The sequence below is a fragment of the Parasteatoda tepidariorum genome, chromosome 2 (genome assembly GCF_982258835.1).
Source record: "Parasteatoda tepidariorum strain Cologne lab strain chromosome 2, Ptep-v5.0, whole genome shotgun sequence".
NCBI lineage: Eukaryota > Metazoa > Arthropoda > Arachnida > Araneae > Theridiidae > Parasteatoda > Parasteatoda tepidariorum.
The window spans coordinates 39,773,488-39,794,684 of NC_141756.1; the positions used below are offsets into that span (position 1 = coordinate 39,773,488).

At 30.1% G+C, this 21,197-nt stretch overlaps 1 protein-coding gene across 2 annotated transcripts in view; it reads left to right on the plus strand.

Moving 5' to 3' along the window:
- Positions 1 to 1,630: 1,630 nt before the first annotated feature.
- LOC107446167 (A disintegrin and metalloproteinase with thrombospondin motifs 18) overlaps positions 1,631 to 21,197 on the plus strand; it is a 41,711-nt gene continuing 22,144 nt past the window's right edge. For both annotated transcript variants that reach the window (XM_087157233.1, XM_087157234.1), the window contains exons 1-4: positions 1,631 to 1,781; positions 15,759 to 15,828; positions 17,659 to 17,972; positions 20,898 to 21,090. In XM_087157233.1, coding sequence (XP_087013359.1) covers positions 1,710 to 1,781; positions 15,759 to 15,828; positions 17,659 to 17,972; positions 20,898 to 21,090 — 649 coding nt within the window. In that variant the 5' untranslated portion in view covers positions 1,631 to 1,709. The remainder of the gene's footprint in view (positions 1,782 to 15,758; positions 15,829 to 17,658; positions 17,973 to 20,897; positions 21,091 to 21,197) is intronic.

Below are 21,197 nucleotides of genomic sequence, written 5' to 3' on the forward strand. Positions count from 1 at the left end.
ATACAAAGAGAAACATCCATGCCCTGAGCGGGATTCGAACCCGCAGCCATTGGCTTCACAGTCAGACACGTTAACCACTCGACCGTCTGGCCGGCTTCTCTTAAATTATGAAACATAAATTAGGAAAACATTATTTACTAATAAAATATATTCCACCAAAATCTATTTTATTACAATCGCAACTAACATTCATCTAACCATGCCGGATATATATCTATCGGTGTTCACTTTGCTATTTATTAATCCAACCCAGAAGACGAGAAAACTCACGGATCAAACATTAAACATCATAGGACTTTTTGAACAAAAACAAAATACACAATTATGTTATAGGAATGGGTAAACCAAGAAAACCGCTCGTGGTTAGCCTAATAGTAACGACACTCTAGACTAATATCTTAATGGTGGGAAAGCTTCATATGAACACTATTGACATTGTGGTTTATATATAAAAGTAGTTCTAACTGGAATTTGTATCTTGGTAGCTTTCAAGAGTTTCCTAACGAAATAAATTATTTAAAAAATTTAAAAGAAAAGCATCGTTATGTGTTGAAATTAAACAGGCTTACTTTATGATAAAGTCAGAATTAATATATCTTTCTCAAATTCATCACATATGATTAAAAAGGAGTGTCTGAAAATCTCACGTGCATAGTCACCATTTCGTCTCTAGAAAATTTCACCTGGCGCCCAACAATTCTCTTGAAAATTTTACCTACTTTTTTAACTAGTTGTCTTAAAAATGATGGAGCTATGGTTACGAACACAAGAACGAAGTAGAAAGCATACTGAAATCTAAATATTATTGAAAAAAAATAAGAGTTTTTCTAATCATAAATAAGAGAGTCAAAGCCTTTCAATGAGGTGCCTTAGGCTCAAATCGCAGCAGTGGCTCGTTGATACGAATTCTGCTCCCGGCTTGGACCAACCACAGTGCAAATGAATAATATTCTCAGTGGTAGACGGATCATAGGTTAGAATCTCCTTGCCGTCTTACTGACCGATAGTAGTTAGATTTTTTTTTCCATTCATATTTAAAAATTTATCAATAATTGATTTTGTAAATTAAAGAAATTTCAAGGATGAATAACTGTTTCTCTTAGATCTAAAAAACTGCAAATAAGTTGAAAATTTGAAAAATTTCTGTTTGGAAATGATTTTATGTATTTGAATACATTTTTCACAAAGCGATTAAAAATGAAAAATTGTTTATTTTTACAAAATTAGAGTTTTGTCATTGCGTAAATACTAATGGAGATAGATACTTTTAAATTTGGCGTTAGATATTAATTTATCGTACTCATTTTAAAAATTACGAATTCGAATAGCTTAATAACTTATTTCGCATGAGGATGCAAAATACTTCCCTTATTAAAATTTGAATTCTCCGAATGCATATACTTGACCTTTGCACCTTCAAAATTTTAATCCTTTAAATACAGCCATCATCTACTTAAAGCCATTTTTTTTCACATCTAAATGGAAGCTTCGAACTCATCAAATCCTTTTATTAAAATTCTAGACAGGTGTGCTATTTCGTACTCCATAATTCATTCAGAGTTCATCGAGTCATCTCCCAGGGGACCAATAAGAATTCAGAGATTTTGTTGATTTTTTTGGCTGTGCAAGAGAACGCTTGGCGCTGTTTTCGGTTTTATGTCGGACGACAAGGCCGCTTCCCTTCAAAATCGCTTTCGTTATTATCAACAATGCCGGTGAAAAGCGGACCTCTCTTTTTCACTTTTATCGTCTGCTGTTCCGTCTGGTCATTTAGTGTTAAGGTGAGTCTTCACTTCGTTTTTTTTTTAAGAAAAATGAATAAATAAAAAAAAAGGTAATTCACAGATTTCAATTAAGGAATATTGCTAGTTTATTTTAATACTTAGAAATTTAATATTGATATAATATGAGTAACGTGAAACTGAGGAAATCGAACTCAGAACTATTTTAAATCTCATTATTTACTATTTGCTCTGATTAAAATTTTCTTATTTAAATAGAAATATTGGGTGGAATGTTATTATGATTATTATTAGTGTTTACTAGTTACCTAATTTTGCTTCATTTCATTATTTTTCACTGAAATGAGTAGATTGAAAATTATATTCTATTTTCATAATCATTTTTTGTAAAAAATAAATAAGTAAACAATCTATTATGTATAAAAGTTTAGTATAAAAAGTTTATTCGTTTTGAAAGATTTTAATAAATTGTTTTTAGAAGATTCGAAAGATTTTTTTCTATCTATAACATTATAGAAAAGGGTATAAATGCAAATATTTTTGAAAATAAATAGATTGAGAGTTAGTATTTTTAAAAAAAAATTTAACTATCAAAAATTTGCAACAAAATTTTATCTATTCGAAAAGTATTTTTTGAAGACATGAAATTTTTATACTAGTCGTCCTACATCTTGACCAAAGCTTAACAATATTAGTATAAGTTGCCTCAGAAAGTGCATAACACATGATAGACCTGTTAAGAGTTTTAACTTTTCATTAAGAGTTTTAACATTCTGATGCAACTTATCATTGAAAATATTTATCGATAAAAAGATCAGAGATAAGTTTCTCCAGAGAAAACATAGAACACACACGAATTGTTAAGAATTTTACCTAAGTTGCTCGTCATAGTAATCATCAGCTTATCATGAAAACTTTTAATCGATAAATATGATAGTAAAAAGTTGCTCTGGAGCAACATATGATATAAACGGTTTGCTAAGCATTCTTTCTAAGCAGCATGTCATTCTGAAGCAACTAATCACGGGAAATTTTTATCTCTTGGACAGAGAGTAGACCATAAGTAATATTGTCAATAATATTGCTGAAAAGAACTTCAAATGCAAAGCTAAGTATGCATTACTCAATAATTTGCAAAGCATTTTTCGCTGACGCCCGGTGGCTGAGCGGTAGCGCTTCGCGCTGTCGTGCCACTGGTCCCTGGTTCGATCCTCGGGCCGGGCAAGGTTGACTCAACCTTTCATCCCTTCAGTGGGTCGATAAATGAGTACCAAGCATGCTTGGGAACTAAACACTGGGGGTTCCGCGTTCGGCTGACCACCTGACCGGAACATCTGCTCCTGCACCCCAGAGCCCAAGGTCGGCCCTCATGGGCTGTCGCGCCGCTGAGTTCAGTTAAGTTTATCTTTCGTTACCGAATTTTCAAAAAGCTGACGTTGATATACTGATATTATTCAACGCCACTACTTAAATAATAAGAAGGTTATTTAACGCTGGAATGTGGAAAGTAATGTGGAAAACAGAATAAGTAACACAAATAAAAACTGTTGAAAGACATGCAGTTATGCAGTGAGCAATAGCATCATTATTAATGTTTACAGTTTTTATATTTAATGGCAATAATAACGATGCTCTTTTAAGCATCAAAGCAGCCATAAGTCTTAAACCAGCTTTATTAACCCCTTCAGGACCGGTGGAAGGAAAAAAAAGCACTTACCAGGCACACTCACTCCGAGAGTATACATACTAATACGAGATGAAATACTAGAGTACTTTATTTTATTTTCTAACCGTCGTTGAACAGCCGACCCAATTTCATGGGTTTATGACTACTTATGTTCAACTCCGTAGCCTTGTAATTTTGTACCAATCCAGAAGACAAGGAAACTCCTGGATCAGTACCCCCAGAGGTATTGATTTGTTGTGGGAACGTGGATGACTTTGAGACTCGACAGATTTAACGTGCATCAGTCACCATTTACTACACGAGGAGTCTTCGGCCGGCGAGGATCGAACCCACGACCTCTTGGATATGGGCCCAGCGCCCTACCGACCAGGCTCTCCCGGCCCTAGAGTACTTTATGGAGATTATGTCCGTCTGATATTGGGACGCTAGAGTCAGTAAGGCTTGTTTCATAGTTGACACTGTGGGCCATGAGGGGAGAATCGCATAATCAAATATGCGTGATTATGGTCCTGGAATTAAGGCATTGTAAAATTAAAATTAGGTTCTGTGGAATGTTTCTTGTTTCAGCTTTTACTTTACTTTTTGGTGAAATATTTTAATAAAATTTTAGAATATAAATGGATTACAAATAAGATAATTCTGTATTGTGATAAAAGAAGCACATATCATGGGAACGATTTTTTTTTCTGTACTAACTAAATCAGGAAGTTTCGAACTAATGTTAGAGCAAGAGAAATATTAGAACAACAGCGAGAATCAGGTTTAATAAGAATAAAATTTTGCAAATGCGAAACAGTATTTAGCAGAATATTAAAAAAATATCTTCTCCATTAAGCCTTGATTTAGATGATTTTTTTACGGTTTTATATGAGTTTTTTATGGTTTAGAGTTTCTTATGGTTTTAGAGTGATTTCACTTCTATGAATAGATTATGAACATTAAAAATAAATTTAATTAGATTTAAAATAATTTTAATTAGAGTGCTTTCAAATAACTTAACATTCGTGTTCTGAAACTGCAACTAATCCAGATGAAATTAATACATTTAATATTTAATTAGAAAAAGATAAAAAGTAAAATTTTCTAAATACTAAAACTTAATCTAAACATTGCAGGAAGGGCCAAAAAATACAATAATTCGTAACTTGTTTGCGTTGTTTAATTACTTAACCATGCATTTTGAAAGAAAAAGCATTAAAGGTGAACTTTATTTAATCGTATTTAAATAAGAAATTTTTTTATTATTAATGAATCACAATTTTCAAAATTAATTATATATTGCATTAAAACAGTACTAAGTACAGTATCAATTTATCTTTCAAGGAACTGCGTTGTATTCATACAAGTACTAATCCAAAACCTATGCAATATTTTATACAAATGTGGGGTAATTATGAGAATTTACGTGGCTAAATGTATGTAGACCATAGCAAGAAAACTAGCTCATCGATTTTTGGTCATGATTCATTGTTCGTAGAACTAGGGTAATGATAGTTTGCTAACTATCTTTTAGGACTAGACTTGATCCATTCACAAACAATTTATCTCAATTTAGGTCAACTATTGATTCAAATCTGTTAATACTTATTTCAAGAGCTGATTTTAAGAACATAATATTAAGTAACTATTACAATTAAGTAATGGGATTTTATTAAATTTATATGTATTATTATTGTTCCTTGTTGTTTTGAGTTTTTTATAGTCTGTGAAATTATTCTACCAAAATTTCTAAAAGTTTTATTTTTAATTGTTTTTTAACTAAAGATTGCATTATATTGATTAAAATATTGATCATTCGTTGCCTCGTAAAAAAAGCAAAAAATATTTTATTCAACCACGAGTTTCTACGAATTCCATTTTGCAAAATTTTTGTAAGAGCACTAGTTTCTGAGAAAGCGTGACCAATGATTTCAAAAATAAAATTACGAAAATAGAACTTCAAAAATTAAAAAATACTTTTTTAATTTTATTTTTGAACTTAGCCGATCTAGCCTAGGGAGGAATTTTTAAATGTTTTTCTATGTTTTACTCCAACTGACTTAAAACTGGGAAGAAAAAGAAACAACAAAACATTCTAGAAATTTTTTTTTTTTGACTGAAAAGTTTTTTAGATTCTTATGAAACAATGCTGCCAGTAAAGTCCTTTTAGTCAACTGTTCTGTTGTTGCTTCTAATGACACTTGGAAAAAACAAGTTCACCAGCCATTAGCGAATTTAGTCAGGAAGGTGCGACTTTCGTTTGGTAAGAAAGCACCACAAGGATAAAAATACGTCTTGCCTCAAATCCCCTCACAAACATAGCAGCAACTATCATTCATGAGACCACTTTCTTAATTTAGACATAGATCTGAAGGGGAAGGAAATTTTCTCATGATCTCTGTACCCATATGGCACTCTCAGCGGTCGACCACAGGATGTTCGATTCCACAGTTTTTATGAGCACAATAGGGCATGCACTTGGTGGGTCATAGCGGAGTCAAGTATCGAACCCCGACACCTCTGGACCGGAGTCCAATTCTCTGATCACTGGTCTACCACAGCCCATTAACTGTTCGAAAAGACATGATCATCATTCGCGTTCACGATAACTTCATTTAAAAACTAAAGAAACTATTACAAATTATTAATCTATAAACACGCTGTTGAAAATGTTAACAAAATAATATATTGGTGAAGATTGCCACCACATTCTATAATAACCACCTTAAATAAAAAAAATTTCGAATTTTTGTGTACGAAGTATACATATTAGGGATCATAAATTAATATAAAAGTGAGCAAAAAAACAAAAACACTATCGAGACCTGGCGAATCACTACTGAGAGGTGGTAAAGAAAACATCAGAACCTGTTTGATAGCACCTCCAAATTTCATGCGCCAATCAAATTGATTCAAATTTTTTTTTCAACCCAATTCCCCACACTGAGAAAAAAGTATGGTCAAAGCTACACTAATGGACAAAATTAAGAGATGGAAATAATTTTCGCACATGCAAGATACCCGCACACCGCTCCATGTGATTGACAATGGTTCCGCGAATGCCCAGAGGCACAGGCAGGAGGTCCTAGAGCCCTATATGCGTCTTTTCAGGGGCGCTGTTGGCCCTAAGCTCATTTTTACGGACCACAATGCGCGATCACATAGGGCTCTCATGGTTGCTGAGTATCTGGAAAGCGAGGATATTTAACGAATGGATTGGCCAGACAAATCCCCTGACCTGAATCCTATTGAACATATTTGGGATACTCTAGGGAGAGCTATTGCGATGGGACAACCTCCCCCCAGAGCCATTCTGGAGTTAAAAATTGCTCTGGTGGAAGAATGGAAGGGTCTTCCACAAGTCCTCCTTAACTCCCTTATTAACAACATGCATACTCGTTGTGCATGCTGTCTGTCTGTCAGGGGTGACCATACACCATACTACAGGCAACACACACTATACAAGCCTCACTTTTATTGTCATCTTTTATCCTTAAGTTCAGACTACATTGGATTTATTGGCAATAGGTCTTGCCAGTGAATGGCACTTTCATTTTTGTCTTGCATACTTTATTATCATGGAATAAGCTATATCCATACAAAATTTCATTTGTTTATATTCAGTATTTTTTGAGATATTTGGGAAAATGTCTTCCATCTCTTAATTTTGTCCACCAGTGTACTAGTCTATGGTTCAATTTAAAGTGCTTCTGGATCTATGAGTACCCCAAAAAACACGGTGATTATTAACGTAGGGCTTTGGTAATGATTTTAATAAAATTAGCAATAACATATAATTTTATAATAAGTGAGGAAATTTGGTGAATGTAGTAATTTTATCATGATACCACTTATTCGATTAAATTTGCTTTACAGTTTTGTATTTTTTACTAAATGCGTGATAATAAGAACTAGGATTTTGAAAATCTGTAGTTGCCTTGAAACCGTAACCATATGAACGGAAAACTTACAAAACGAGTGGTTTAAAGAACGAACTTATATTTTGGTTTCATTAACCAGAATTATGTTGTCGTTTTTTTAAACCAGAAATTCATTACCATATAGTACTGTAATTTCACCAGAATTTATTCTCGCCTCAGAATCAGTCGTCCACATATTTTAGTAATGTTTGTTTCAATCTTGCTGAAACAACTATTTACGATTGTCAATAATTTTTTTGTCTGCATTTCTTAAAAGAATTCCAAAACAATATAAAAGACAGTCATAATCGACCATGTGTTTTTGAATTTGAGGGAAAAAATTGTAGCAGAAAATAGTTATTTCGGCATGTAATTTCTAATGAAGTTTTTCGCTCGATTTAAAGAGTTAAAAGGCTATCTTTCAACTTAAGAAATGTCGTGAGAAAGATTAAAATCTCTTTCATCTTATTATCCACAAAAAAAAGAACCTTGGTGGTTGGGATTAACCCACCTTCTCAAAATAACTTAAAGTGTAAAAAAGAAGAAAAAGAAGTTTAATTCATTTGGAGCTTTCTACACCTGTCAGGTGGAATTAAAGCAAACCTGAATAGATTTTAAGACTTTCGTTCATAATCTGTTGGAATAAAGATGTAACATCTGTTCGAAATTATGGCGCTTTTTTTGACAACCAAACGCCATAACTTCTACTCAAAAAGTGATAAAAGAGTAAAAGGTCTTTTTGATGATGTGCCGTCTCACCTGTTTTATTAAACGTGGAATGTTTTTAGATGCAGTGTTTCTTATATTAAAATATTGTATAATTTATTTTCACACGCAACCTGTCAGAAACGAAATTAGAATGTTGATGCAACATTTTGAATTAAAATGATTTTTTTAGTCGTAAAATTGTATGATTTTATAGTTCTCGTTGATGTTAGCATTTCAGTATTTATTTTACATAGTATTTACTTTATATTACTGTTTTAAAGGTTTAAATTTGTTTTTAAAAAAAAGTCGAAAAATTCTTTTTTTCCTCACCTTTTTTAAAAAGGAAAATAACATTAAAATTCACGATCTCCAGAATAATAAATTATGTTCTACTCTTTAAAATGTAAAAAAAAAAATTTATTGTTATATTTTAAGTGCTTTAAAATCTGTTAAAAATTCGTGGAGTCATATTATTTCATTTTATTTATTTTTAAATTTTATTTCTTAGCTATTAACAAAATTTAAACATAAGAAGTTAATTTTTTTATTATTTCAAAAATATTATTGTGAAATTATTAATAGATGTTGTGAAACAAAACAAGCTAAATAAAACAAATGTCAAAAAAATGTAAAATTCAATCGAACTAAATAAATAAATGACATACAATCAACCGTTAAAACTTAACTTTTTAATCCCAATAAAAGAAATCATAGAACAAAAAATAACCTTTCAAAATATTAAAAAAAATATAAGCAGCGCTCGCGTGATTCAATCGACTGACGTCACAATTCATGCTCGCAATTCTTGATAAAATAAAGGGTAAACTTTTTACATCATCGTTTTTAACAGATATTAATTTAACTATAAATTTTTTTCAAAGAATAAAAATTAACAACAAATTATAGTTTTTCTATGTTATTAAATTTATAATGTTCTTACACTTGTTCTTGTACTTTTAATGTAAAAAATAGTCTTATGTAATCCGTTCAAATTATTTGAATGCCTTTTAATTTATTATTATTGAATTATTATTTTTGATTTACTATATTTTTATTAGTTCTTCGTACTCGAAATTCTTTCAACGATTAAAAAAAATAAATGAAATCACTTAACTTTTACAAGACCTAATTCAATCTTTGTAAAGTTACCATATAGTACCTAGAGATCACTAAAAGGGTTGCTAAGCATTAAAATGCAAAAATAATTTTTAGATTGGTAGGAATTTTATAGATGTTAGTGGTGACTGAAAGTTACCTTTTGTAGTAGAAATGATGGAATCTTGAGACTAGCTAATAAGCTAAAATTTTATCTGTAGTTCGGTACGCGATGACAATGCTTATTTCCGTAATTTTTCTGGCCGATTCAAAAGAGAGATATCCTCATTTTATTGCCTAGTTGAATTTATCATCAATTAAAATTCCGATATCTTAAGAATTGGCTAGAAAGCTAAAATTTTAACTGAAGCTATGCGTTAGATGACATTATAAATTTTAAACAGTTTTTGACAACTTAAAGAAACATATTACCATATTATCACCAGTTAAAATTTACCATGAACAAAATTTTGACTATTTGAATTTATAACTGCGTCTTTGTGCTGCAAGTTTCATTCGTTTCGAGACTGCGAAAAAACTGAATTTATTCTCACTTTATTTCAAAATAGAAATAATAGTCCTAAGACCTTTTAAGTTGTCAAATTGCGAGGTGTTGCTGGAGTTCGATGTTTGATTACAATACACATTTAAATGTTCATGACCACTACAAAAAGAATTTATCGCCAAATAGAAGTTATCGCTAATCCAAATTCCAAAACTTTTCCAACGAGCCACAGAGAGTAAGTTGTAACTGTAGCTTTATTTCCAATTACAATTTAAGTTTCCATCGTTCCCTGACAGCGGCAAGGAGAATTTATCGTTCTAGAACCAAATATCAATTATCTCAATAAAAATCTTTCATAACTTTTCGACCTGCTGACGTAATTAAACTTCAATTGGAGCTCTGTTCTGATACCAATACAAATTACAATTGTTTTTTAAATAGTGCTAACAAAATTTTTTGTCTATCACCAATCGAATTTCTGACGACGCTCAATAAATAAACTAGCGGACGAAATAATTAAAAACTGAGCTTTTAAAATGGATAAAAAAAAGGAAAAATTCGTTTTTTTTCTTTCGATGAAAAATGGAAAAGTTGGGTATTACTTTCGTAATATACGTCTATCACCACCAAAAATCCCTTCTCAACTTTCGGAAGTGATGCACCCTACATTATTTCTCTCTTGGTCTTTAAGAAACAGTATCATTTTAACCCTAAACTTAACGGAAATCCATTCATACCATTTTAAAAACATAGTTTTTAAACTTTTTGCTCATTATTAATCCATACTCATAAAAAATATTTATAGTGACATGTTTTGCTGATGCATATCTCATCTATCTCAAACGGCAGAAAGACAAAAATAAAATTAAAACTCATTTATTTAAAAGAACTGACTAAACAAAATTGATAACAGTTATCGGGTGCAGATTCCTTAAAGTTTTTCTAAGAATATCTCCCCTGCGTGTTTTTGAACTTCAAACATATATCATTGAGTTTAAAGACAAAACTGTTTTTACACACGACTGTCTTGTAGACATGTTTTTACACAAGAAAAGAGTTTTTTTAAAAAAGTTTTGCAGATCTGGCAAGGTTCCATTTTCAACAAAGATTTGAAGATCATTTGAGAGATATATTCCTCGTCTGTTTGAGTTTGGCGAAAACTTTTGTTTGCAATCAACACTAGAATTGAATGATATATTCTGAATGAATCGGTCTTTGCCTATTTTGCACATTCTCCAACGGCATATATATTGTAATAGAGTATGATATCCTCTGTAGGTAAACCACAGAGAAATTTATGCATACAATGACATTTCTTATATTTAAAAAAAAACCTTTCTTATTTATTTTAACATAGTTTGATAAAAACACAATATCAGAATACTCTTAGGAAAGTATTCAGATATTGTGTTTTCAGAATCTTTCTTATTTATTTTAACATAGTTTGATAAAAACACAATATCGGAATACTCTTAGGAAAGTATTCTGATATTGTGTTTTCAGAACCTTTCTTATTTATTTTAACATAGTTTGATAAAAACACAATATCAGAATACTTTCCTAAGAGTATTCTGGTATTGTGTTTTTATCAAACTATGTCCGTTATAGTCACATTGATAAGAAAGGTAAAGAGTTTTTCAGAATTATTTCATTCCCTGCTAATTTAGACTAGGTGGCCATTTATTAAAATGAATCTAGAATCCAGCGCATCAGGTCAGACAAGCAGACAATCGTAAATTCTGATTAAAAATTCAAATAGCTAATGAATTTTATTTAATATCTGTCTTTTAAACTTACATCCTGGTTATAATTTTCTGCGGGTAACTAAATATTATCAAAAATATTAAAGGGACAGAACATACAAATAGCAAATTAATAAATTTTGTTCCATATCTGTTAATAAAATATCCCTTCTATAATTAGTTCTTCTATGTGGGTCAGCCTATAAAAAATATTAAACTTATAAAACATGCTAACAGCTAATAAGTTTTGTTCCATATCTGTCTAAACCAATATCCTTCCTATAGTTCTATGTGGGTCAACCAATAAAAAATATTAAACGGATAAAACACGCAAACAGCTAATAAGTTTTGTTCCATAAACGTTGAAAACAATGTTTGTTCTATAGTTTTGACCATGTCTTCCATTATTATCCCAAATATTAAAACTCCCGACTTTTTTGTAATATTACTTCTTGGATTAAATATTTAAATTGATACTTGATAAAATATACTTGATTGGATACTTGATAAAATATTTAAATTGTGAAAATTTTCAATTAAAATGATTATTAAATTCTCACTATTATTAAATTTGCTCTGTTCATTTTTTAATATAGCATTCAGAAATAAAATATATTAAGATTTAATATTCTTTTTATTTTTTTCCTCACGATGCTCGGAAAAATTTCTAGAAGGGGAAAAAGTCAGGTTTGAGGTTAACGTAGCAATAAACTATTCTAAAAGTTATTTACTTCAAATTCTTTATAAAACTTCAAACAATTTTGAGGATGTTGAACTCAGAAGAAAATAGTCTTAGAGTTCTTAAACTAGATTTATATTTCATTTGTCAGCGTTTAAATAGTAGGAGAAAAATTCCAAAAACCAATAAAATGGTGGATATTTCATTATACGAATGATTCAACGGAGAGAACAACGCCCTAAGTTTAAGAATATATATTGATCATTTTTACAGATTTTACAAAAAAAAGTATCTCAGTGATCATAAGAAATAAGTAAATGATTCTAAACCAAATGATTTACTTATTTCCTCCTCATAAGAAAGGAAGTTAGTTAAGTTTATTTTGGTTTATAGTTTTGAAATAAGTTTGTTTGTTAATCGCTTTTTATAAATTTTGTTTTTGAAAATACTGAATGCATCGTTACAAGTTTAAGTATCTTCGCCTGAACGTTTGTGAATGTAACACGTATACACTGATATTTATAACATTATTATTTTTCATTGGTAATGAAGACTTTGTTGGTTATAAAAAAAACTAACTTGGTTATAAAATAATAGTTACTTTTATTATTTAAACAAGTTTACTCGTTGAAAGTAATAAAATAATAACCAAGCAGTGTTGTAAGCAAACGAAATTGTATCATAAAATTCAAATGTCTCGGATTATTTTCACTTAAATTTTAAATGTAAGAAATTTGTTACACATATTTTCTATACAAATATGCAAGATTAATTTTTAAACTTTTCGTATTTTACAAATTAATGGAGTAAAATAACTTGCAACTCAAAGCAGTGCTTTGATATGCCATATTTCATTCAAATGTAATATTTATATAATTTGTTAAAACTGATTTTTAAATTGTCACAGACTTACGAAATTTTGTTGTAGAATAACGTATTATCTGGATATCATATATATCTTATTTCATTCTCTAGACGGGTAATTAGTGACATATCACGGTGACGAGACAACAGTGCATTTTTCCTGTTTCTTTCTCTTAACAACTTTTTTAGCAACTGTTCTTTCCATTCTATTTCGAGTAAACTAAGCCCATCAAGTATCAGTTAAATGACTCATTCTATATTCTTTCAAAAAGATTTCAATTCTTTCATTATATATTTTTTACTTAACACAAAGACAGAATAACGTAAACAAACTAATTAGGCATCGAAGTTGCCAGATACACAAAGCAAAAATATATCAATATTACTATGAAATACATAAACAAATAATAAATCAAAGCTAAATAAAAGCTAAATAAAAGATGTAGAAGAGAAATAATTATATTTCAACAAATTCTATGTTCGATACGGGGCTGCATTTCATTAACTTCACGTTAATTAACATTCTAACTTATGTAGAAACTTAGCTCAACTTACACACTCCATTTTGCTTAAAAACGATCTACTGGCGCTGACATCATAGGTCACAAGTGTGGGTATCTGTGATCGTCTTCTTCATGAAATGAAAGCACCCAATTGTGTGCCTATAATAATTCTCTGTGCTTCATTCCAAAAAAAAAAGTTCTTAAATGTCAAATTTAAAATAATTTCGGATTTTTTGAACATCAATAAATCGTTTGCTCAACAAAAATAAATAAATAAAATTTAAGCAAGAAAAAATGATTTGAGCAAACGATTCGGTAAATGAAAAAAAAAAACACAATCATATTGTTTTTGACATTTCAAAGCTTTTGTTCCATATACAGAAAAATATGACAAACATATTAATACAATTTCTGCGTAAGACGTTATGATGAAATTTTAAGTTGTTAAAAAATAAAATTTTAATATTAATATAAAAATATTAATACCAAGTTTGTAATTGAGTTGACGTTTTCAAGACAGATACTTGATTGGAATAATTTCATAATTTGCATAAATGAAATAATTTCATATCGTATTGCTATTATCCCGTAACGTAAAAGTATATGAAAACGCTTAAACGTTGAGGAATAAAAGCACAATCAAATATCTGTCTTGTAAACTTCGAATCAATCACAACAGCTGCTGATGATAGCCACTGATTGCGTATGTTACATTTGCATACGTCGCATCTGTCAACTCATATCAAATGAGACATTTTTTCGGAAGGTAAAATGTAATTTGAATCGTTTAGATGGCTTGCGGATACGGTGACAGAAAACCTGATATGGTTAGATATAATCGAAATATAATTTGGTGGTTCATCCCTGTGGTGGCCCGTTTGACGTCTGGAATGGTTAAAATGTTGAAAGAAAGATTGATATGTCGATAAAAACGTGAGACATCGTAAAAAAAATGTTGATGAAACGTTGATTAAAAACTGTTGACAGATCCTTTTATGTTCAGCATAGTAATTATAAATAATCAATTTTGATTCCGTTGATAAAGATAATGTTTTCAATTAAATTGACTAAATGTTTTTACTTTCATGCTGTGAGGTTTGTTAATGACATTTATTATAATAATTACGATTAAATGCTTCATTTAAATATGAATATGTAATGCAATATGTTTATAGTTGGTTTTTTAAGTAGATATAATCTGTTTAGAGGCTATTGCCTTTTATTCGTAATAGATTATTTTTTCATTAAAGGTTGTCGGACTCGTTTTTAAGAGTACTGGTTATCAAGGACTTCATATTGTAGTGGTCCTTAAAATTTGATACATAAATTTAAGGAAGGTTAATAAATGTTTAGGCATTCACAACTCAAGGCATTTTATCTAGAACTACTGTTTCGATTAATCATGCCCTGCTGATTATTTACTGTTAAGTGTCATCTACTGATTTACTCATGATCCTGTTTTGAAAGATTTAAGGCCTTTTAAACATTATAATTAAGTTTATTTCACAAATTTTTAAAGTTGCTTTTTACAGTTTGAATATTTCTTCCTTTTGTTCTTCTTTATTTATTTACGGAAAATCAATGAAAACGTGCAGTTGAAATTATCTTGACTTAAGTGCCTTGTCTAGATTAGATATTTCTGGTTTAATTGCGATTATCATATATACATACATATATATATATATATATATATATATATATATATATATATATATATATATATATATATATATATATATATATATATATATATATATATATATATATATATATATATATATATATATATATATATATATATATATATATATATATATATATATATATATATATATATATATATATATATATATATGCTAAAATATACCGAACTTCTATGTATCGTGGTTTTTGTGATTTAATGGCGGCTAAAAAGTTTTTACTAAAATTAACTACATAAACAACTTAGATAATATTGAGTACATCTCTTGAAAATAGTTAAAATTGTAATCATGTACTTTCTCACAGACAACGGCTAGACGAGGAAAAAATTTGGTTATCATATTGTTTAAAAATAATTAAGGTCTTAGGATTAGAGGAAGGGTTGAGGAATTAGAATATTTGAGTACAGTAGTGCTGTGCATTCGGTTTGGTTACCATTAAAGTTTATATGTTGTATAAGGTAATTTTAAGAGGTAATAAAGGTGGTCACCGAAGGCGGCTAGTTTTTTTCGTTAAATGTTTAATACCCCTCTCTTTTATACCTTAAATATTAACTATTATCCTTTCAAGTTTTGTTAAACATATAATTATTGAGTTTTAAAGTAATAAAAATGATTTTCATGCCAATTTTAGATACTTGCTACTGGAGACAAGGAGCAACAAGGTTTATTTGCTGAAGTAAAAAGTACTGTAAATAGTTTTGGTAAGATCATTTCTTTTAGTTTTGAAAAACAAAATTCATATTATATCATATTATAAAATTCATATATATATATAATAAATAGATTTCGAGACATCAAACAGTAATTTTCTAATATAATTGCATGAAATTTGAAAATGACACTCCATGAAGTCATGATGCTAGTATTTTTCTAATATAATTATATGAAAATGATACTTCATCAAGTATTTTTCTAATGTATGAAAATGATACTTCATGAAGTCATGCTACTTCATCAAGTATTTGTCTAATATAATTGTATGAAAGTAATACTTCATGAAGGGCATTGTTGTTGATTTTAATTAAGTATGAACTTACCAAAGTTGTTAAACGTTGACATTGTTGTTAAACAAGGTTGTAAAATAGTTGAAAAAGTTATCCAAAATATTCTGATTTGCGCAATTTTATTAATATCCATGCCAAAGTATTAGTAAAATAATAACGAAGTATGTGTGTAGTTATTGCTCGCAATCTCAAATAAGTAAATTTTTTTCTGCTATTTCCCTTTCTGTCATTACGCTTGACGCAGAACATTGAAGAATCAATTATAACATGCGATTTACAAAAAGTACAAGTTAAATTTGTTGAATAATCAGCTCAGATCTGTGGACACTCAGGGAATAGAGCGTTCACCTTCCAATGAGTTGAACCGGGTTCGAATACCAGAGATGGCTGGTCCATACGAAACCGAATCCAGCTTGCACCAACCACAGTGCTGACGTGAAATATCCTCAGTGGCAGACGGATCATGGGTTAGAATCCCTTTGACGTCAGGCTAACCGTGGAGGTCCTAGTGGTTTTCTTCCCCATGTAACGCAAATACGAGTTAGTTCGAGCAAAAAGTCCTCCACAAAGACAAATTTCTTCTAATACTTTATCCAGGAGTTCCCTTGTCTCATGAATTGGATTCTAAATTACATGGCAAGGGAGTTGAACATCGGCAACCATAAACTCATAATTGAGTCGGCTCTCAACGACAGTTATAAAATAAAATAAACACACACTAGGGCCATGTTCAAGCTGTTCTCAGTGCCATCTACTGTGTTCCATAATTTGTTCTCCATACGAGACTTTCTTGAGGCTATAGCACTATCATAAAGTGATCACCATCTTGAACAAAAATTAATTTCCGATTATCATAAACTGGTGCTACATTAAACTGTCTACTGACGTAGTACATTAATTCTTTAAACTATATGATAATGTTATTCATTTTCTTTCCTAAGCGAAAGCAAATTCTATACTTATCTGTGAGCGTAAGCTAGTATAAAAATGATCTAGTTATATGACGCGTCTGAACTCGTCATCAATAATTAGCACATGATTTGAAAAAAATGGCATGAAGCTATAGACTATACAGGTTCATATCCCAGCAATAGCTGGTTGAATCGTATAGCGGCAAAGGCCTACACTAACAACAATACAGGCATAAAATATCACCGATTGAAAGCGTAATATGAATTGGAACAAATACGGGCTTAGATAATTCTAAAAATCCTCTTCGAAGTAGAATTCATCTTAAAACTTAACTCTAAATTGTAATATATTCTAAATAGCAAGTTTGCAAAGTTTAATTTTGAGTGCAACACATCCGCATTATTATTGTAGTAATTCAACAGATGGTGATAAAATCAGATTTAAATACTTATATACATAATCGCGTTTTTTATATTTATGTCACCATCACATTAACATAAAAAAGGAAGCATCCTGTTCTAATTCCCTACGAATGCTAATCGACAATTTTAATATTCCCTACATTTTAAATCGTTGCTATGTGTCTTGTTCATTTATACATCAAAACTTTTTCAGATCAGGAAATCATCACCCCCATCGAAGTGAATGAAAATGGCGAACCACTAGGTGAGCATGGCATTCGAGCCAGAAGAGACATTCACAGTTCCAATCGAAGATATTTCATTCTGGAAGGTCTTCGAGAACGTTTCCATCTGGAGGTGCAGTCTGAACCTGACCTTCTCGCGCCAACTTTCAAAGTATATCATTTGGGTGGAAATTCATCTCGTGGTTATAAAAAAGACAAACGAGATCTGGAAAAGTGTTTGTTTCGGGGTCAGATAAAGAATCGCCCTAACTCTGCAGTGGCTCTGAATTTATGTGGTGGAATGGTGAGTCATTGTAATGACACTATTTGATTCGCAATGAAATACTGTAATGATACCATCTAAATGTTTGTGTGTATAAGCTATAGGTGGAATATATGTATAGGTCAAAAGTCTTGAGATTTTATAAAGAAGAGTTTTCCTGATTTTTTTTAAGTAAAAGTTCACATTTGTTTTTTTATAGTTTCTTTTTTATTTTACTCACTAGAATAGGGTGCAAAATTTCCACTCGCAAGTTAGCCATTGGCGATAGAATATTTAGTGCTACCAAGTAAGCTTAATTCTGTAAAATGATGAGTTAGTAACGCATTTTTTTCAGAATTGAGAATTTACATTTTAATGCTATAGATCTGGAAGAAATCGCGTCAAACCATTTAGTTCGCAAATTTTTAAAATTATGTCCTTGAGATTTATTATTTGTTTCATTTATTTATTTATTATTGTGATTATTATTTTTCACAATAAGTATACTTCAGTTTTCTAGTCTTTTATCATTTTGGTCTCCAGAGAAATTTATACCATAACTATTCATATTTTAAAAATAATGGCGAGCTAAAGTTTTAGTTTGAACTGAAGTTTCTTGTACTGTTTCAGAAATTCTTTACCCATTTTAGACTGTTGTTAGAGTTTAATTTAGATTAGATCTGAATTACTTTTTGTTCACGTCTCCGGTATATATTTTATGTATAGTCTTTGGTATAATTCGTTTTAAAGTGTTTTGATATAAACTTAAACAAGGAAACAATCCAAAGTTTAGTTTTTCTAATTCTCCATGTACGAATTTTTGAATTGATTGAAGGAATGTATTATTATTAATTTCAATGATTATTTCGAAAAATATTTATTAGAATTAGGCATCATTTTTATATTAATTCCCAAAATTCAAAAGTCTTGTAAAATTTTAAAAAAAAGTATTTTTTTAAATAAAATTTAAATGCATTTTAAAAAAAAATTATTTTAACTGTTTATGAAACACATTTCATCATTATAAAATTATATTCCTTTTCGCTCTCAAAAGCTGGTATAAGTCCAGAGAGTTACGTAATGACTGCTTTTAATATATATTTTTCGAATTCCTGTCAAAAGAGAAGTAAACCCGTCCGCAGATTAGGTTTAGAAAACTTATATTTAAAGGAAAGGAAGCAAACATATAAGTAATATCTCTCAAATCATTATATTAAAGAAGGCAGAATGAAAAACATCCTAACTGAACGAATTGCCTTACGAAACTAGGAGCAGTTTCTAATAATCACCTTCCAATTTCTCTCCATTTAGTCCAGTAATCAAACCTGTTTTACACTTTTTTTTAACAGAGATTGATTAGATTTCTATACTGTTTTTGCTTTAATTCGATAGCGTAAATATTAAACTTAAAATTCTCATGATTTGTATATTTTTTAAAAGGATTATAAATATATAACATATATACTAAACATATATAGGGAAATCCTTATACATCTATATAATTTTTCAGGTGACTTTACAACAATAACAATTAGTTGTAACCTAAGTGCAAAGGCTAAAAATTTAGTTTTTTTAATAAAAAAATTTACTTTTATTAACGAATTGCACAAATTTGTATTTTTTTTTCTATGTTTGAAAATTAAAAAAAAAAAACTTTTTTGTATGTTTTTTTAAAAAACTATTCTGTTACTAGCAATCGCATTCTTAGTTACTTGAAACTGTACTTTCACGAACGAATTCCGCAAATTTATATTTTTTCTATATTTGAAAATTGTAAAAAAAAACTTTTTTGTATGGTGTTTTGAAAAATATTCTGTTATTAGCAATCGCATTCTTAGTTACTTGAAACTGTGATTCACAGAACTTTGCTTATGCTCATTCATCTGCAGCTGCATTTTCTAAAGACACGAAATGAGCTATTAGAACAGATTCTGTCTCTCTTTGGCGTAAAAATACTTGTGGTTTTGCCAAATTGTCTTCAAAATTAGCGGCAAGTGACAACAACCTGGTGAGTAATGTTTTCCCGCCGTCTCGGGCAACTTGTTTTACAGATGAGATTTACGAACTACAACATTTAAGTCGATTTCCGTTCTATCTACGGTGGGAAATTTGGACTGAACCCAACTCAGTTAACTGAAACAGATTCTTATTGTCTTCAATACTGAACGGTCGAACGCTTGTTATCAATACTTGCTATAGTGTTCTCAGCAGCAAATAAGTTTTTATACGAGGTTAAATGCTCATTAGATTTTCAAGCAAAAGAACTTTCTAAAGATAACGATTAAAAAAAATCCCTCAAAGCTTAAGGTTCAGCACAAATATTCTTAGTTACTTAAAATGAATCGCTTGATTTTAGCAACAGATTTGAAGAAGTGCAACAATGATCAGAATCCGGATATGAATTATGTTTTCCTCCCTGACCCAATGTGTTTTCTGGGCAAAACTCTCTTCAATGTTTATCATTTTAACCGTTAAAATTCTAAATTCCAAGGGGGCTAAAGGGATAAAAAATTTAAAACATGAACATTTTTAGCAAGGAGAAGAATTGATAAATATAAGTGGAAGGGATTTTAAGAAAACTTTCCACATATTTGAATTCAGAAAGTCATTTTATATCTGAATTATTCCAAGATCTGATTTTCATACGCACGGTGGTGTTATATGTTTAAGTAAGATACATTAATTTTGTAATTTGATGTAAATAACAATAAAACTGACTAAATATATGCCAAGTCAATATTGCAAGTCTGTGCCCAACAAGCATATCGTTTAATTTTCAACGCATGCATTCAAAAAAATAGTTTTCCTTTATTCTTAAACAATTATATTTTGTAACGAAAGTATTATTATATATTTTAATAAAATATTATACTTTTCAAGAAACAAGTGTATAGTAGATGCGCCGCAAATGTTAAAAATGCTGCAAGTGTGTATTTTATTTTAATTTTTCAATATGTAAATCTACAGAGAGGTATGTTAAAAACAGAAGATTCTGATTATTTACTCGAACCTGTAAATCACAATGAAGAAGATAGTTTTGCAACAGCCACACCTCACGTATTGTCCAAAAGATCTGTTACTGTGCCATTGGCAAGTGAATTGGAAAAGGAAAGTATTAAGGAGGAAGATCAGAAATTCTTTTGTGGAAAAAAACGAAGGTGTAAGTATTTTTTACTACGTTTTTCTTATATCGCTCTTGCGTCTATAACGCTGTTTTTCAAAGCTCTGTCGCCAAGGAAATAAAAAAGAACATAGTTTAAGTGACTT